Source organism: Bubalus bubalis, chromosome 8 (genome assembly GCF_019923935.1).
Source record: "Bubalus bubalis isolate 160015118507 breed Murrah chromosome 8, NDDB_SH_1, whole genome shotgun sequence".
Lineage (NCBI taxonomy): Eukaryota > Metazoa > Chordata > Mammalia > Artiodactyla > Bovidae > Bubalus > Bubalus bubalis.
The window spans coordinates 100793742-100807430 of NC_059164.1; the positions used below are offsets into that span (position 1 = coordinate 100793742).

Here is a 13689-nt window from a genome sequence, read left to right on the forward strand (position 1 = left end):
CTATTTTGAGAAAACAGGAGCCCACTTTGTTTTATCTTATCCCCAAACTTACCGCCTGCTTGCACCAGGAACAGCTGATAGCCACAATCTCTTTACTGTGGAAGGAGAATTTTTGCTGGAAGCCCTAGAATATTAGAACAAGAGACAGAGAATTAAAAGCCCCTTCCAACCGAGCATGTATCTGCCCTCCTGAAGTCCAAGGAAGTCAGTAAGGCCAGGCTTAAGGGAGCTGAGACAGCAAATGCCACAGTGGGCACTTATATCTCCACCTTCTACCACCTTTCCTATCACCAAATTCTCTAAACTGTGAGAGAGGAGGCACCAGTATTCGCTTTACCACTGGCACTCAAAGTCAGCCACAAAAACTTTTTTTTCTTTGACCACACTGCATGGCATGTGGGATCTTAGTTCCCTGACCAGGGATTGAACCTGTGCCCTGTGTACTGGAAGGCAGAGTTTTAACCACTGGGCTGCGAGGGAAGTCCCCAAATCATCGGCCCCTCCACCAAGTAAATGAGGTTCTGATGCATTTTTATTTTAAGTTAAAAAGAAGCCTCTATTGGTTCACATGATTTTTTTTTTAACAGTGGTTATCCATCTCAGAGGTCCTACACAACCTTACCATCAAGAAGCCACAAAGAGAGAAATGAAGCAGGAGACAGTCAGGTGACCTAGAAGTGAGAGTCTGGGAGACGTCCAAGGGTGGAGAAGGAAATTCAAACACTCTCATCATCCCCTTGGGATGTCAGGACTCAAAACAAGCAGCTTTCAATTTCCATTTTTCACCAGCAAATGGCAATGAGATTAATGGAATGGCAAACACAATCCTCTTAATGAACAAACAGAATTACTTTTCCATCAAGGAAAGAAGAGACGCTTTTTGGCCGCTGTTGTCCCTAAATAATTACCAGAGAGAAGTACGCAGTAACTCTCAAGGAAATTTTTTTTAGCTTTCCCAAAGCTCACCCATTTCTATCTGCTGTGAAATCTAAGCCAAACAAACTAATGCAGATCAATGACCCAAAACTCTTAAAGCTTTTTAAGTGACCCAAAGCAAACAGAAAGATGTGATGGGCAGGAAAGCTTTAAAGGCAATGAGCTGCATGTCTTGCATAATGTGTACAGATAACTTTGAGTTTAAAGAAAGTCAATTTCAGTCAGTCAGTCAGTTCAGTCCCTCAGTTGTGTCCGACTCTTTGCGACCCCATGAGTCGCAGCACACCAGGCCTCCCTGTCCATCACCAACTCCCGGAGTTCACTCAGACTCACGTCCATCGAGTCAGTGATGCCATCCAGCCATCTCATCCTCTGTCATCCCCTTCTCCTTCTGCCCCCAATCCCTCCCAGCATCAGAGTCTTTTCCAATGAGTCAACTCTTCGCATGAGGTGGCCAAAGTACTGGAGTTTCAGCTTTAGCATCATTCCTTCCAAAGAAATCCCAGGGCTGATCTTCAGAATGGACTGGTTGGATCTCCTTGCAGTCCAAGGGACTCTCAAGAGTCTTCTCCAACACCACAGTTCAAAAGCATCAATTCTTCGGTGCTCAGCTTTCTTCACAGTCCAACTCTCACATCCATACATGACCACTGGAAAAACCATAGCCTTGACTAGACGGACCTTTGTTACCAAAGTAATGTCTCTGCTTTTCAGTATGCTATCTAGGTTGGTCATAACTTTCCTTCCAAGGAGCAAGCATCTTTACACATTATTAAAAGAAGTCCTATCGGCATTTTTGCAGTCCCCATAATTCCTACCTGTCTGCAGCATTTTATATACTAATGAACATTTCCTCCTTTGTGGTCCTCTGGCCTCTCCTGATTTCCTAAAACACATCCCAATTCTCCTCCTTCCTCTCCATCTTCTGTACGTGGACAGGAGACTGGGACCAGTGTCAAACCTTGGTGCTCTGCAATTCCACCTTTAATCCTTCTCTTTTTTGCCCAACCTCAAATCCCACTTCAAGAAACGTGACCTCTTCTTAACACGGGACTTTCCTGGATTCTGAAAAGTCTCTCCATCAATATCCCCTTCTCAACAACTTAAGCGATTATAGAATCGCTCAGTGCAGAGGCATTCACAAAACAAGCATGAGTCTGCTATCCTCACAAAAGCCTGCTTGCAGTGTGGGTCCTTGGCTGGCATTAGGGAACTTGAATTTCAGGAGGGGTTGCCCACTTGAGGGTGGCCCACTGTGCCTGAATTGTTGGTACAAACACCCTGGTGTATGAATAGCTGCTTTCCTTCTGGGAGTCTGGAGGCTGGGTCTGTGCTGGGCAGGGGGTGATTATGTCACCAGACCCCCAAGAAAAACCTGACCACCAAGTCTCAGATGAGACCCAGGAGACAGTATTTCACACAGGTTGCTGCAACCTGTGTTGGAAAAATTAAGTGCGTCCTTTGCAACCGTCAGAAGACTTCTGGTGCTTTACACTTGGTTTCCGCAGGACCTTATCCCATGTTCCTTTCCTCTGTTGACTCTGCTTTGTAGCTGTTTGTTATAATAAATCACAGCTATGAGTAGTATTTCCCACATAGCTCAGTTGGTAAAGAATCTGCCTGCAAGGCAGGAGACCCCGGTTCGATTCCTGGGTTGGGAAGATTGGCTGGAGAAGGGATGGGCTACCCATTCCAGTATTCTTGGGCTTCCCGTGTGGCTCAGCTGGTAAAGAATCCACCTGCAATGTGGGAGACCTGGGTTCGATCAGACACGGCAAATCACTTAACCCTTCTGTCTTCTTCCTTCATCCATCTGGAAGTGGTCATAAAAATACAAACCTCTCCAACACCACTGAGTAGTTATAAGCATCCAATAAAGCAATGCATTTGAAAAGTCCTTTATAACACAGTATACAGAAGGAGCACATTTACTGTTGGAACCTCTTCTAACTTCTTGCTAACAAAGTCCTCCAGTATCCTATGTGTGACTAGCAATGCTATATTCAGTTGTATTAGCTCATCTCTCTACTGACTATTGGCCTTCTGACTTCAGGGAGAAACAGATCCAGTCCAGTGCGGCCCTAACAGCCTGGCTGATAGCAGAAAGCCACCAGGCCAGCCACAACTGGGGCGCTGGGTACTGTGTTTATGTAGAGTTATGGTGGGTCCCTTGGAAATGAGCCTAGTGGCAATTTGCTCTCTGTTTCAGACTCTAGTCTGGCATAGTCACAGTGGGCATGGCTTCAGGGTTACTATCTAACAGAAAGACCTAAGTAGAACACCCTGGCAATGCCAAAGAATGCTCAAACTACCGCTCAATTGCACTCATCTCACACACTAGTAATAAAGTAATGCTCAATATTCTCCAAGCCAGGCTTCAACAATACATGAACCTGGAACTTCCAGATGTTCAAGCTGGTTTTAGAAAAGGCAGAGGAACCAGAGATGAAATTGCCAACATCTGCTGGATCATCAAAAAAGCAAGGGAGTTCCAGAAAAACTTCTACTTCTGCTTTATCGACTATGCCAAAGCCTTTGACTGTGTGGATTACAATAAACTGTGGAAAATTCTGAAAGAGATGGGAATACCAGACCATCTGACCTGCCTCTTGAGAAATCTGTATGCAGATCAGGAAACAACAGTTAGAACTGGACATGGAACAACAGACTGGTTCCAAATAGGGAAAGGAGTACGTCAAGGCTGTATATTGTCACCCTGTTTATTTAACTTATACACAGAGTAAGTCATGAGAAACTCTGGGCTGGAGGAAGCACAAGCTGGAATCAAGATTGCTGGGAGAAATATCAATAACCTCAGACATACAGATGATACCACCCTTATGGCAGAAGGTGAAGAGCTAAAGAGTCTCTTGATGAAAGTGAAAGAGGAGAGTGAAAAAGTTGGCTTAAAGCTCAACATTCAGAAAACAAAGATATTGGCATCCGGTCCCATCACTTCATGGCAATTAGATGGAGAAACAGTGGAAACAGCGGCAGACTTTATTTTGGGGGGCTCCAAAATGACTGCAGATGGTGACTGCAGCCATGAAATTAAAAGATGCTTACTCCTTGGGAGAAAGCTTATGACCAACCTAGACAGCATATTAAAAAGCAGAGACATTACTTTGCCAACAAAGGTCCATCTAGTCAAAGCTATGACTTGTCCAGTAGTCATGTACGGATGTGAGAGTTGGACTATAAAGAAAGCTGAGTGCCGAAGAATTGGTGCTTTTGAACTATGGTGTTGGAAAAGACTCTTGAGAGTCCCTTAGACTGCAAGGAGATCAAACCAGTCAATCCTAAAGGAAATCAGTCCTGAATATTCATTGGAAGGACTGATGCTGAAGGTGAAACTCCAATGCTTTGGCCACCTGATGCAAAGAGCTTACTTATTTGTAAAGAGCCTGATGCTGGGAAAGATTGAAGGCAGGAGGAGAAGGGGACAACAGAGGATGAGATGGTTGGATAGCATCACCGACTCAATGGACATGGGTTTGAGTAAACTCTGGAAGTTGGTCATGGACAGGGAGGCCTGGCGTGCTGCAGTCCATGGGGTCGCAAAGAGTGAGACGCGACTGAAGACTGAGAACACCCTGGAGCCTCCATGATCCCACAGGCAGGTTTTGTCTGGGATCTCAGCACAGCAAGAAAAGCCAGATTCCTAATTACCTATTTATAAATGCTGGCCCAAATCTGATATTATGATACCGATAGATGCCCTAGCTGAATTTCAATTGACTCTGATTGTTAAGGGCTACTTCAATCATCACTATCCAGAAGGAAAACAGGGGTGTGAGGTCAGATGTGCTGGAGCTAACTAACTTCAGAATTATAAATGCCAAGAAGCTTGAGGGATACAGTTGAGTTTTTTAGAATAAAGTTTAAACAACATTTATTCTGAGCAGCTAGAACTTGGTTGCTCTTTTTCTTGTGCACCCAAGGGCATACACCAAATAGCACTCAGTTTTATAGCCTTGGCTGAAACCAGGAAAGGGAGCTTTACTTGAAACAAACTTTCTTATTATGTATTTAACTGAGATTTGGGTGAGGGAATTTCCTGACTGTATTTCCAGTCCCTGTACGATTTGATTCAACCCAAGAGATCTGTTCTTGCCTCCAAAACTTTAACCACTGACAGCAAAATAAACCTCACCATGTCCACTTGCATATTCAAGACTCACAAAAGCAAACCCAAGGGAATTATTTAAGGCTGAATCAATATCCATCTTAGCACTCCACTCCAGTACTCTTGCCTGGAAAATCCCATGGACGGAGGAGCCTGGTAGGCTGCAGTCCATGGGGTCGTGAAGAGTCAGACACGACTAAGCAACCTCACTTTCACTTTTCATGCATTGGAGAAGGAAATGGCAGCCCACTCCAGTGTTCTTGCCTGGAGAATCCCAGGGACAGAGGAGCTTGGTAGGAGGCCGTCTATAGGGTCGCACAGAGTTGGACACGACTGAAGCGACTTAGCAGCAGCAGCAGCAGCAGCAGCAACACAGAGTACTTCATTTTTGCTCAAATACTCCCTTTCATTTTTGAAAAATGTATATCCTCTCTTACGCATATTATGTTTAGTATTTAATAAAATGATCATCCTAAGTTTAATTAGAGGCAAAGTTCATTATTACTAGAAAAACAAAATTGAAAATTTACCATGTTTTAATTAAAAATTTAAAATGAAACTATTATAGCACTCTTGTAAACTTATCCAGTGGGATAGAAGTACTATAGCGATTTGATACAACGTACAAGGAAATTTTTCCCACTGGAGCAGATCTCAAACTGGCTGTGCCATTCCCATGCAACTGCTTTTAACCAGCGGAAGCTGACAGCCAGTGATGACGTTCAGCGTTTCACCAGCTGAAGCTAAGTAACTGAGACTTTTGAGTGACCCAGGTATAGACCCACACCAACCAACCTAAGTGAAAACTTTTTTTTAACCAAGAAAAACTGACGTTTGACCTTTGAGTGACCCACAGGCAAACTCATACCAACCTCACTGAAAACTTCTGACTAATAAAACATGGAACCTATTTAACTGATGATCTACAGACTTACAAATTGTCCTGTACAGAGCTTAACCTTCAATAGTTAATTAGCAAGGTCTTCATGAACTGGTCTCTTTCCTTATAAGTACAAATTGTTAACTTCCTCCCGTCAACAAACTATTCAGCCCAATTTTCCATGAATAGGTATACCCTTGCCTGGCAGTGCGAATCACTGGATATTAGACTAGTTTTATAATATGCCTTTTCCTTGGCTTTATCACAGTGTAAAAATGGTACCATTAATGTTGTAGTTTATGCAAGATTAGGGTTTATTTAATCATAAAAATCTAATTTACTTGAGCATCCTAAAGCCTCCTATACTGATTTTACTGGTTTTAATTCACACATTTCATAAACAGTCAAGATTTTCAAAATGTAGACATAAATTGAAGTAAAACTGAGTTAAAATAAATAATAGCTTTATAAACTGAATTACAGTAACCAATTTTTCTAACTTCTGACAGTGCTGCAAATTATATGAATCTACAGTTACTTTATTAGGATTATCTTTGAAAAATCGAAATTTTTGTTCACTGGGTTTAACTATGTGGCATTAAGAGCTCTGAAAATTTATGTCCTTATTGGTCATAATAAACTCTCATTCAAGGGTAATCATTGATTCATGTACAAAGACTGATATTTTATTATTCCTTGATAGAGCCTTTATGTCCCCCCTCCTTTTTTTTGTAATTACAATTTATTAATCAGAGCCAGTCTTCTTATTCTCAGATAGCTTCTGCTTTTTCTATTAATTTATCCAAAGGCTCTTGCTATTAATACAAGCTACAGGTCAAAAATTGAGTATCCGGACCAGGAGAGGAGGTGGGGTGGGAGGAGCAGAATTTAGAGCACAGGATTCTCAACAGAATCCTGTTACCACAAACTTTTGGCCATGTATCAAGCATTTTTATCCTAGAATCAGAGTGGTCATAAAAATATGAAGAGTGTATGAAGTGCCTAAGGCATGATGTCCAGAATATTTTCATCAGATGCAGATATTTCATGGAAGTAGGAGGCTTAACCTTATAATTAAAGCATAATTGAAATTAAGCCTATAACAATGGGCACAGATCTACATTTCAGTTTACACGTTAACTATTTTAACTATGTGTTCATATTTTTATGACCACTCTGATTCTAGGATAAAAATGCTTGATACATGGCCAAAACTGCATACAAAACGGTAACTGTTAATTTTATGTCTTTGTCCTAGAATACCAGGGAAGTTCCTTATACGAAAATATTTATCTAATGGTACAACTAGCTACAATTATAATAATAATGGTCTTCCATGAAAATTAATGTCCATCTCTGCCCCATAACTGATAACCTTCCCAATAAAAATTATAACTTTAATGTTCATAATATTCACCAAAGTGAACGTCGCTTAGTCGTGTCAGACTCTTTGCGACCCCATGGACTATTACAGTCCATGGAATTCTCCAGGTCAGAATACTGGAGTGGGTAGCCTTTCCCTTCTCCAGGGAAACATCCCAACCCAGGGATCTAACCCAGGTCTCCCACACTGCACACAGATTCTTTACCAGCTGAGCCACAAGGGAAGCTTGATAATATTCACCAAGCAGGTCGTTTTTCGGAAAATTTGTTTTTAACCAAAACTACGTTTTTTTTTTTTTTTTTTGGTTTTGAATTTTATGACTTTTATTTCTATTACTCTTAAAGTTGCAATAAGAACTTCAATTTTTAAATATTCATTTTCTTTTTTTTTTTGAAGTACCATCTGGGGCATTTTTTTTTTTTTTAAACTTTACATAACTGTATTAGTTTTGCCAAATATCAAAATGAATCCGCCACAGGTATACATGTGTTCCCCATCCTGAACCCTCCTCCCTCCTCCCTCCCCATTCCATCCCTCTGGGTCGTCCCAGTGCACCAGCCCCAAGCATCCAGTATCGTGCATCGAACCTGGACTGGCAACTCATTTCATACATGATATTTTACATGTTTCAATGCCATTCTCCCAAATCTTCCCACCCTCTCCCTTGTAGTTGGTAACTGTGATACATCAGTCCTGTCTTTTAAAAAAACGTAGTTAGTAACCAAAACTACGTTTTTTTAAAAGACAGGACTGATGGTATCACAGTTACCAACTACAAATCACTACATATATTCTGAGAAGTCCTATAGTCTATAATCTTGCTGACAGTATGACATTCCAGGACATAACTGGCTATAGTCTCTACCCTTAACTAATGGAGGAAATGCTATTCTGCTGGTAAAACTAATTACACTTTCTTTTGGTGCAAAATTAGACTTTTTCTGTAACAGCTCCCAGACAACTGAGAAATATACTGACAAAACTGCTGAAATTATTTAGATTGTGCTCCTTCTGGTTTCATGAATTTATGACAAAGGAATACCACCATATAATGCATGCTTTAGAGAAATAAAAGATTCTGCTGCCTAGAAACAGCTTTGACTTCACTTTGGGATTTTAATAGTAAACTGATGGGTTTTCCAGCTGTCTCTGATATAGCAACTCTAGCAGGCCTACTTCTGTGAGATTTTGATTTCTACTTCCTCTATCACAGCAATTCTGGTATCTCTACCTCACTTAACATGGATTTTCTTTCTTTTTTTTTTTTTTTTTTTTTACTAATAATTATAGTATTATTATAGCAAAAAAATACAAATTAGAATCAGTCAAAGGAGAGATATATAGGTCAATATCTAGAAGGTTTTGAAACATAGATATCCACTGTCCTCTCTCTGTGCAGTCAGGATGTGTAACCATCATGTCATTCTTGAAAAAAAGTTTTTAATTGGAGGATAGATTTGTTGCTGTTGCTGCTGTTCAAGTTTCAAATGCCATTCTAGTGTTAGATCTACTCAATCCACTCTTCTTGCTAGTATCTAAGATGACCTAATAATCTTTTCACACCAATATACTCAGTCTGGAATGTGCAGAGGCTGCTCAGAGAGAAAAAGGAATACATCTCGAAAAATCTAGCTGTAGGACCTAACCAACATATACCAACAGGAAAAGGAAAGTGTGCATTGGACTGGGTCCTGGGCGGGCAGGACTTAATGTTGAATAAAAGAGGGTTTCTCAATGTGGGAGCATCTACAACAAAGAATTTAACAGAGTATCAGGACCCCCAGAATACAGCACTAACACTAGGAAGCTAAAGTCAATACTAGAATGGGGTCTGAAAACTTGAGTGAAAAATGAGTGTTAAGTGAAAGAGCAATGCCAGAATTGCTGTGACAGAGGAAGAAGGAATCAAAATCATACAGAAATAGGCAAATTAGAGCTGCCATGGCATTCCAGGGACAGGTGAATAGAATTCTATACGCTCCTTGTGGTTTCTCTTCTGCTCATGCATTTTAAAGATTCTCTCTATTAAACACATCAAATTACATAATTTGAGTGTGAGATCTCTTTCCTTCCTGGACCCTAAAAGAAAGTGAAAACGTTAGTCGCTTAGTCGTGTTTGACTCTTTGTAACCCCTTGGACAGTAGCCCGCCAGGCTCCTCTATCCATGGGATTTTCCAGGCAAAAATACTAGAGTGGGTAGACATTCCCTTTTCCAGGGGATTGTCTCAACCAAGGAAATGAAACCAGGTCTCCTGCATTTCAGGCAGATTCTCCATGGTTTGAGCTACCAGGGAAGCCTGGACCCTAACTCTTACACAATGTAGGATTATGAATGAAAACAATGTAAACTCAAGCAGTGATCATAAACATGCAGCCTGGTGGTGAGTGAGTGGTAAAGCAACTGAACCACAAGCAGTCTCATTTGTTATTCATTATATGCCACACACACTCAAACACATTCAAGGATTGCAAGAAAATTAGTCCAAATATTTACTGTTAATTTTTAAAAAGCAGAAAGTGAAACTACAAACACTCTTAGCTATAAACACTTACTAATAAGCCCAAATGTTTTTAAACCATCAGTTTAAAAATTTGGTTTTGGTAAGTGAATATATTTATTACCCCATTCGAATGGATAAACTATGGAATAATCTGCATAGAAGTGTGTGGGGGGGGGGTGGGGTGGCAGGGGGGAATGATTTAGAAATCTCTGGATATGTAAGAATGTACAGCCAACCATACTGATGAAAACTATGCATAGCACAAAAAATCTGAAATGCACCTTCAACCATCTAGTCTGCAAATGGAAAGAGAGTCACTAGGTTTCTTCTAATCCAGGGGATAAATCAGGCTCCAAAGAAGGGTTATTTATTATCCAGCAAGGAGACAGATTTAAGACCACCCCATGCCACAATTGCTTGAGCCTGTGAGAATCCATAAGCAGCTGTATTATAAACACAGGAGATGAATATAATAGTACAGTATTATAGGAACTTTATGTGAAGAGCTGGGACCACAGACTTCCCCACAGTCAGCTGTGATGAGAAGTGCCCTGTGACCAGTCCTATGCCTGGAGACACTGGCCGGGAAGACAGACATGGTCACAGCAACTCAGACTGTAGGTTGTCCAGTTCTTCCTCTGTGGTTGACCACGCCCAACAGAAGGCAAGGCCAGAAAGGAGTGTGTAATATGACGCTAGGGAATATTTGTCACAAGATATACAATGCTTATTGATTTTCTTTTAATAAAATTTCTCTAAATCTATTATAGCTTGAAAACTGCTGAGGGGGTGCCAGCTACTAGGCTGTCCAGTGAAAGTAGTTTTTCCAAACCCTTCCTACTGTTCACATCTCCAACCTTAAAATTGGCTGTGCCTACCTGTTCATTCTCTCTTATGCATACACATGTGCACATTCTTATGGGAAAGTTGTAGACAGTCTATCCTTCACTAAGTAAGAGAAAATTTGTAAGCCCGAGTGCAACACCAGGGCTTTCCTGGTGGCTCAGTCAGTAAAGAATTCGCCTGCAATGCAGGCGACAAAGATTCAATCCCTGAGTCGGGAACATCCCCTGGAGTAGGAAATGGCAACCCACTCCAGTGTTCTTGCCTGGGAAATCCCCTGGACAGAAGAGCCCGGTGGCCTACAGTCTATGAGGTTGCAAAGAGTCGGATATGACTTAGTGACTAATCCACCACCACTAGGGCAACACTAGAAAGGGAAGGAGATGGACCCAATGAAGGAGGGTCATGTGAGGGCAAAGGGCTGACTTCTTTTTGTTTCCAGCTGTGGAAAAGGGCTGGTAAGCATCTTTCAACTCCCCCTCCCTCCTCCTCCTATTTTTATCTCTTCCCCTCCCCCCTTTTTTCCTCCTCCCCCTTTTATTCTATTTTGTCTGCTTTTAATCTATTTTCGAGCCTGGAAAGATTCCAGGCTAGAAAGGAACTATCTGGAAGTCACTGTGTTGAATTGGAGGAGATATTACCAGTTATAATGGAAGAAGGGGCATACCCTTGAGGCTAAAGAATGTAGCCTTCCAAAGAAGAGCTTGGTGACCAATGGCTGCAGCATATTTTCTTTCCAGGCACTGGGCAAACAACAAAATTAACCAAACTTTTTCCCCGGTCTCACCCTCCCCACAACCTAGGTGGCCAAAACTTCCCTGCCTCCCTCTATTGTCAAAAATGCATAGTGGTCAGCTCAACCCAGTGCTTGACCCAAAGGAGTCACATGAATAAATACACTTATTAGAAATGAGTTGATGAGGACTATAATTTCCCAAATTATCTTCCACTCTACGAAATCAAAACATCCTTTATTGAGACCAGCTTCTTGTTGTTGATCAGTCACTCAGTTGTGTCCAGCTCTTTGAGACTCCATGGACTGCAGCATCCCAGGCCTCCCTGTCTTTCACCATCTCTTGAAGTTTGCCCAAGTTCACATCCATTGCATCAGTGATGCAATCAAACCATCTCATCCACTGACACCCTCTTCTCCTTCTGCTCTCAATCTTTCCCAGCATCAGGGACTTTTCCAAAGAGTTGGCTGTTCACATCAGATGACCAAAAAATACTGGAGCTTCAGCTTCAGTATCAGTCCTCCCAACAAGTATGCAGGATTGATTTCCCTTAAGATGGGGAAACAGTGGAAACAGTGGCAGACTTTATTTTTTGGGGCTCCAAAATCACTGAAGATGGTGACTGCAGCCATGAAATTAAAAGACGCTTACTCCTTGGAAGGAAAGTTATGGCCAACCTAGACAGCATATTCAAAAGCAGAGATATTACTTTGCCAACAAAGGTCCGCCTAGTCAAGGCTATGGTTTTTCCAGTGGTCATGTATGGATGTGAGAGTTGGACTATAAAGAAGGCTGAGTGCCAAAGAATTGATGCTTTTGAACTGTGGTGTTGGAGAAGACTCTTTAGAATCCCTTGGACTGCAAGGAGATCCAACCAGTCCATCCTAAAGGAGATCAGTCCTGGGTGTTCTTTGGAAGGACTGTTGCTAAAGCTGAAACTCCAATATTTTGGCCACCTGATGCAAAGGACTGACTCATTGGAAAAGACTCTGATGCTGGGAAAGATTGAGGGCAGAAGGAGAAGGGGAAGACAGAGGATGAGATGGTTGGATGGCATCACCGACTCGATGGACATGAGTTTGGGCAAGCTCCGGGAGTTGGTGATGGACAGGGAGGCCTGGTGTGCTGCAGTCCATGGGGTGGCAAAGAGTCAGACACGACTGAATGAATGAACTGAACTAAACTATTAGCATGGGAAATGAGTGCAACTATCCAGTGGTTAGCACATTCTTTGGTACTACCCTTCTTGGGAATTGGGATGAGGAGTGACCTTTTCCAGTCCACGGCCACTGCTGGGTCTTCCAGATTTGCTGACATATTGAATGCAACACCTTGATGGCATCCTCCTTTATGGTTTTGAACAGTTCTACTGGAATTTCATCGTATCCACTAACTTTATTAACATCAGTGCTTCCTAAGGCCCACTTCACTTCACACTCCAGAATGTCTTTCTGTGGGTGAATGACCACTCAGTTGTAGCAATCCAATTCATTAAGATCTTTTTTGTACAATTCTTCAGTGTATTCTCATCATCTCCTCTTGATCCCTTCAGCATCTACTAGGTCTCTACCATTTCTGTCCTTTATTGTGCCTATCTTTGGGTGAAATCTTCAAAACAAAATGAAGCAGGGCAAAGGCTAACTGAATTCTGCCATGAGAATGCACTGGTCATAGCTAACACCCTTTTTCAACAACTCAGGAGACGACTTTACACATGGACATCACCAAATGGTCAATACCAAAATCAAACTTATTACATTCCTTGTAGCTGAAGATGGAGAAGCTGTATACAGTTGGCAAAAACAAGACCTGGAGCTGACTGTGGCTCTGATCACCAGCTTTTCATAGCAAAATTCAGGCTTAAATGAAAGAAAAGGGGGGAAACCACTAGGACAGCCAGGCACAACTGAAATCAAATCCCCTATGAAAATGCAGTAGAGGTAATGACCGCTGCTGCTGCTGCTGCTGCGTCACTTCAGTCGTGTCTGACTCTGCGTGACCCCATAGACGGCAGCCCACCAGGCTCCCCCGTCTCTGGGACTCTCCAGGCAAGAACACTGGAGTGGGTTGCCATTTCCTTCTCCAGGGGATCTTCCTACCCCAGGGATTGAACCCGGTTCTCACGCATTCCAGGCAGACATTTTACCATCTGAGCCACCAGGGAAGCCCACCTTAAGGGAAGGAGGCCTAAAGGAAGGAGGCCTTTGGAAGGGAAGTGACGTACTGAGCCCTGGATTCAGGTGATGGGACTCATCGACCTCAGGTGCTTGCCAAGGCCTGCACA

General features: G+C 42.1%; 1 protein-coding gene across 18 annotated transcripts in view; it reads right to left on the reverse strand.

Moving 5' to 3' along the window:
* Positions 1 to 13689, reverse strand: part of DGKI (diacylglycerol kinase iota) — a 502019-nt gene that overhangs the window by 257141 nt on the left and 231189 nt on the right. For all 18 annotated transcript variants that reach the window (XM_044946917.2, XM_044946916.2, XM_044946915.2 and 15 more), the window contains one exon: positions 53 to 124. In XM_044946917.2, coding sequence (XP_044802852.2) covers positions 53 to 124 — 72 coding nt within the window. The remainder of the gene's footprint in view (positions 1 to 52; positions 125 to 13689) is intronic.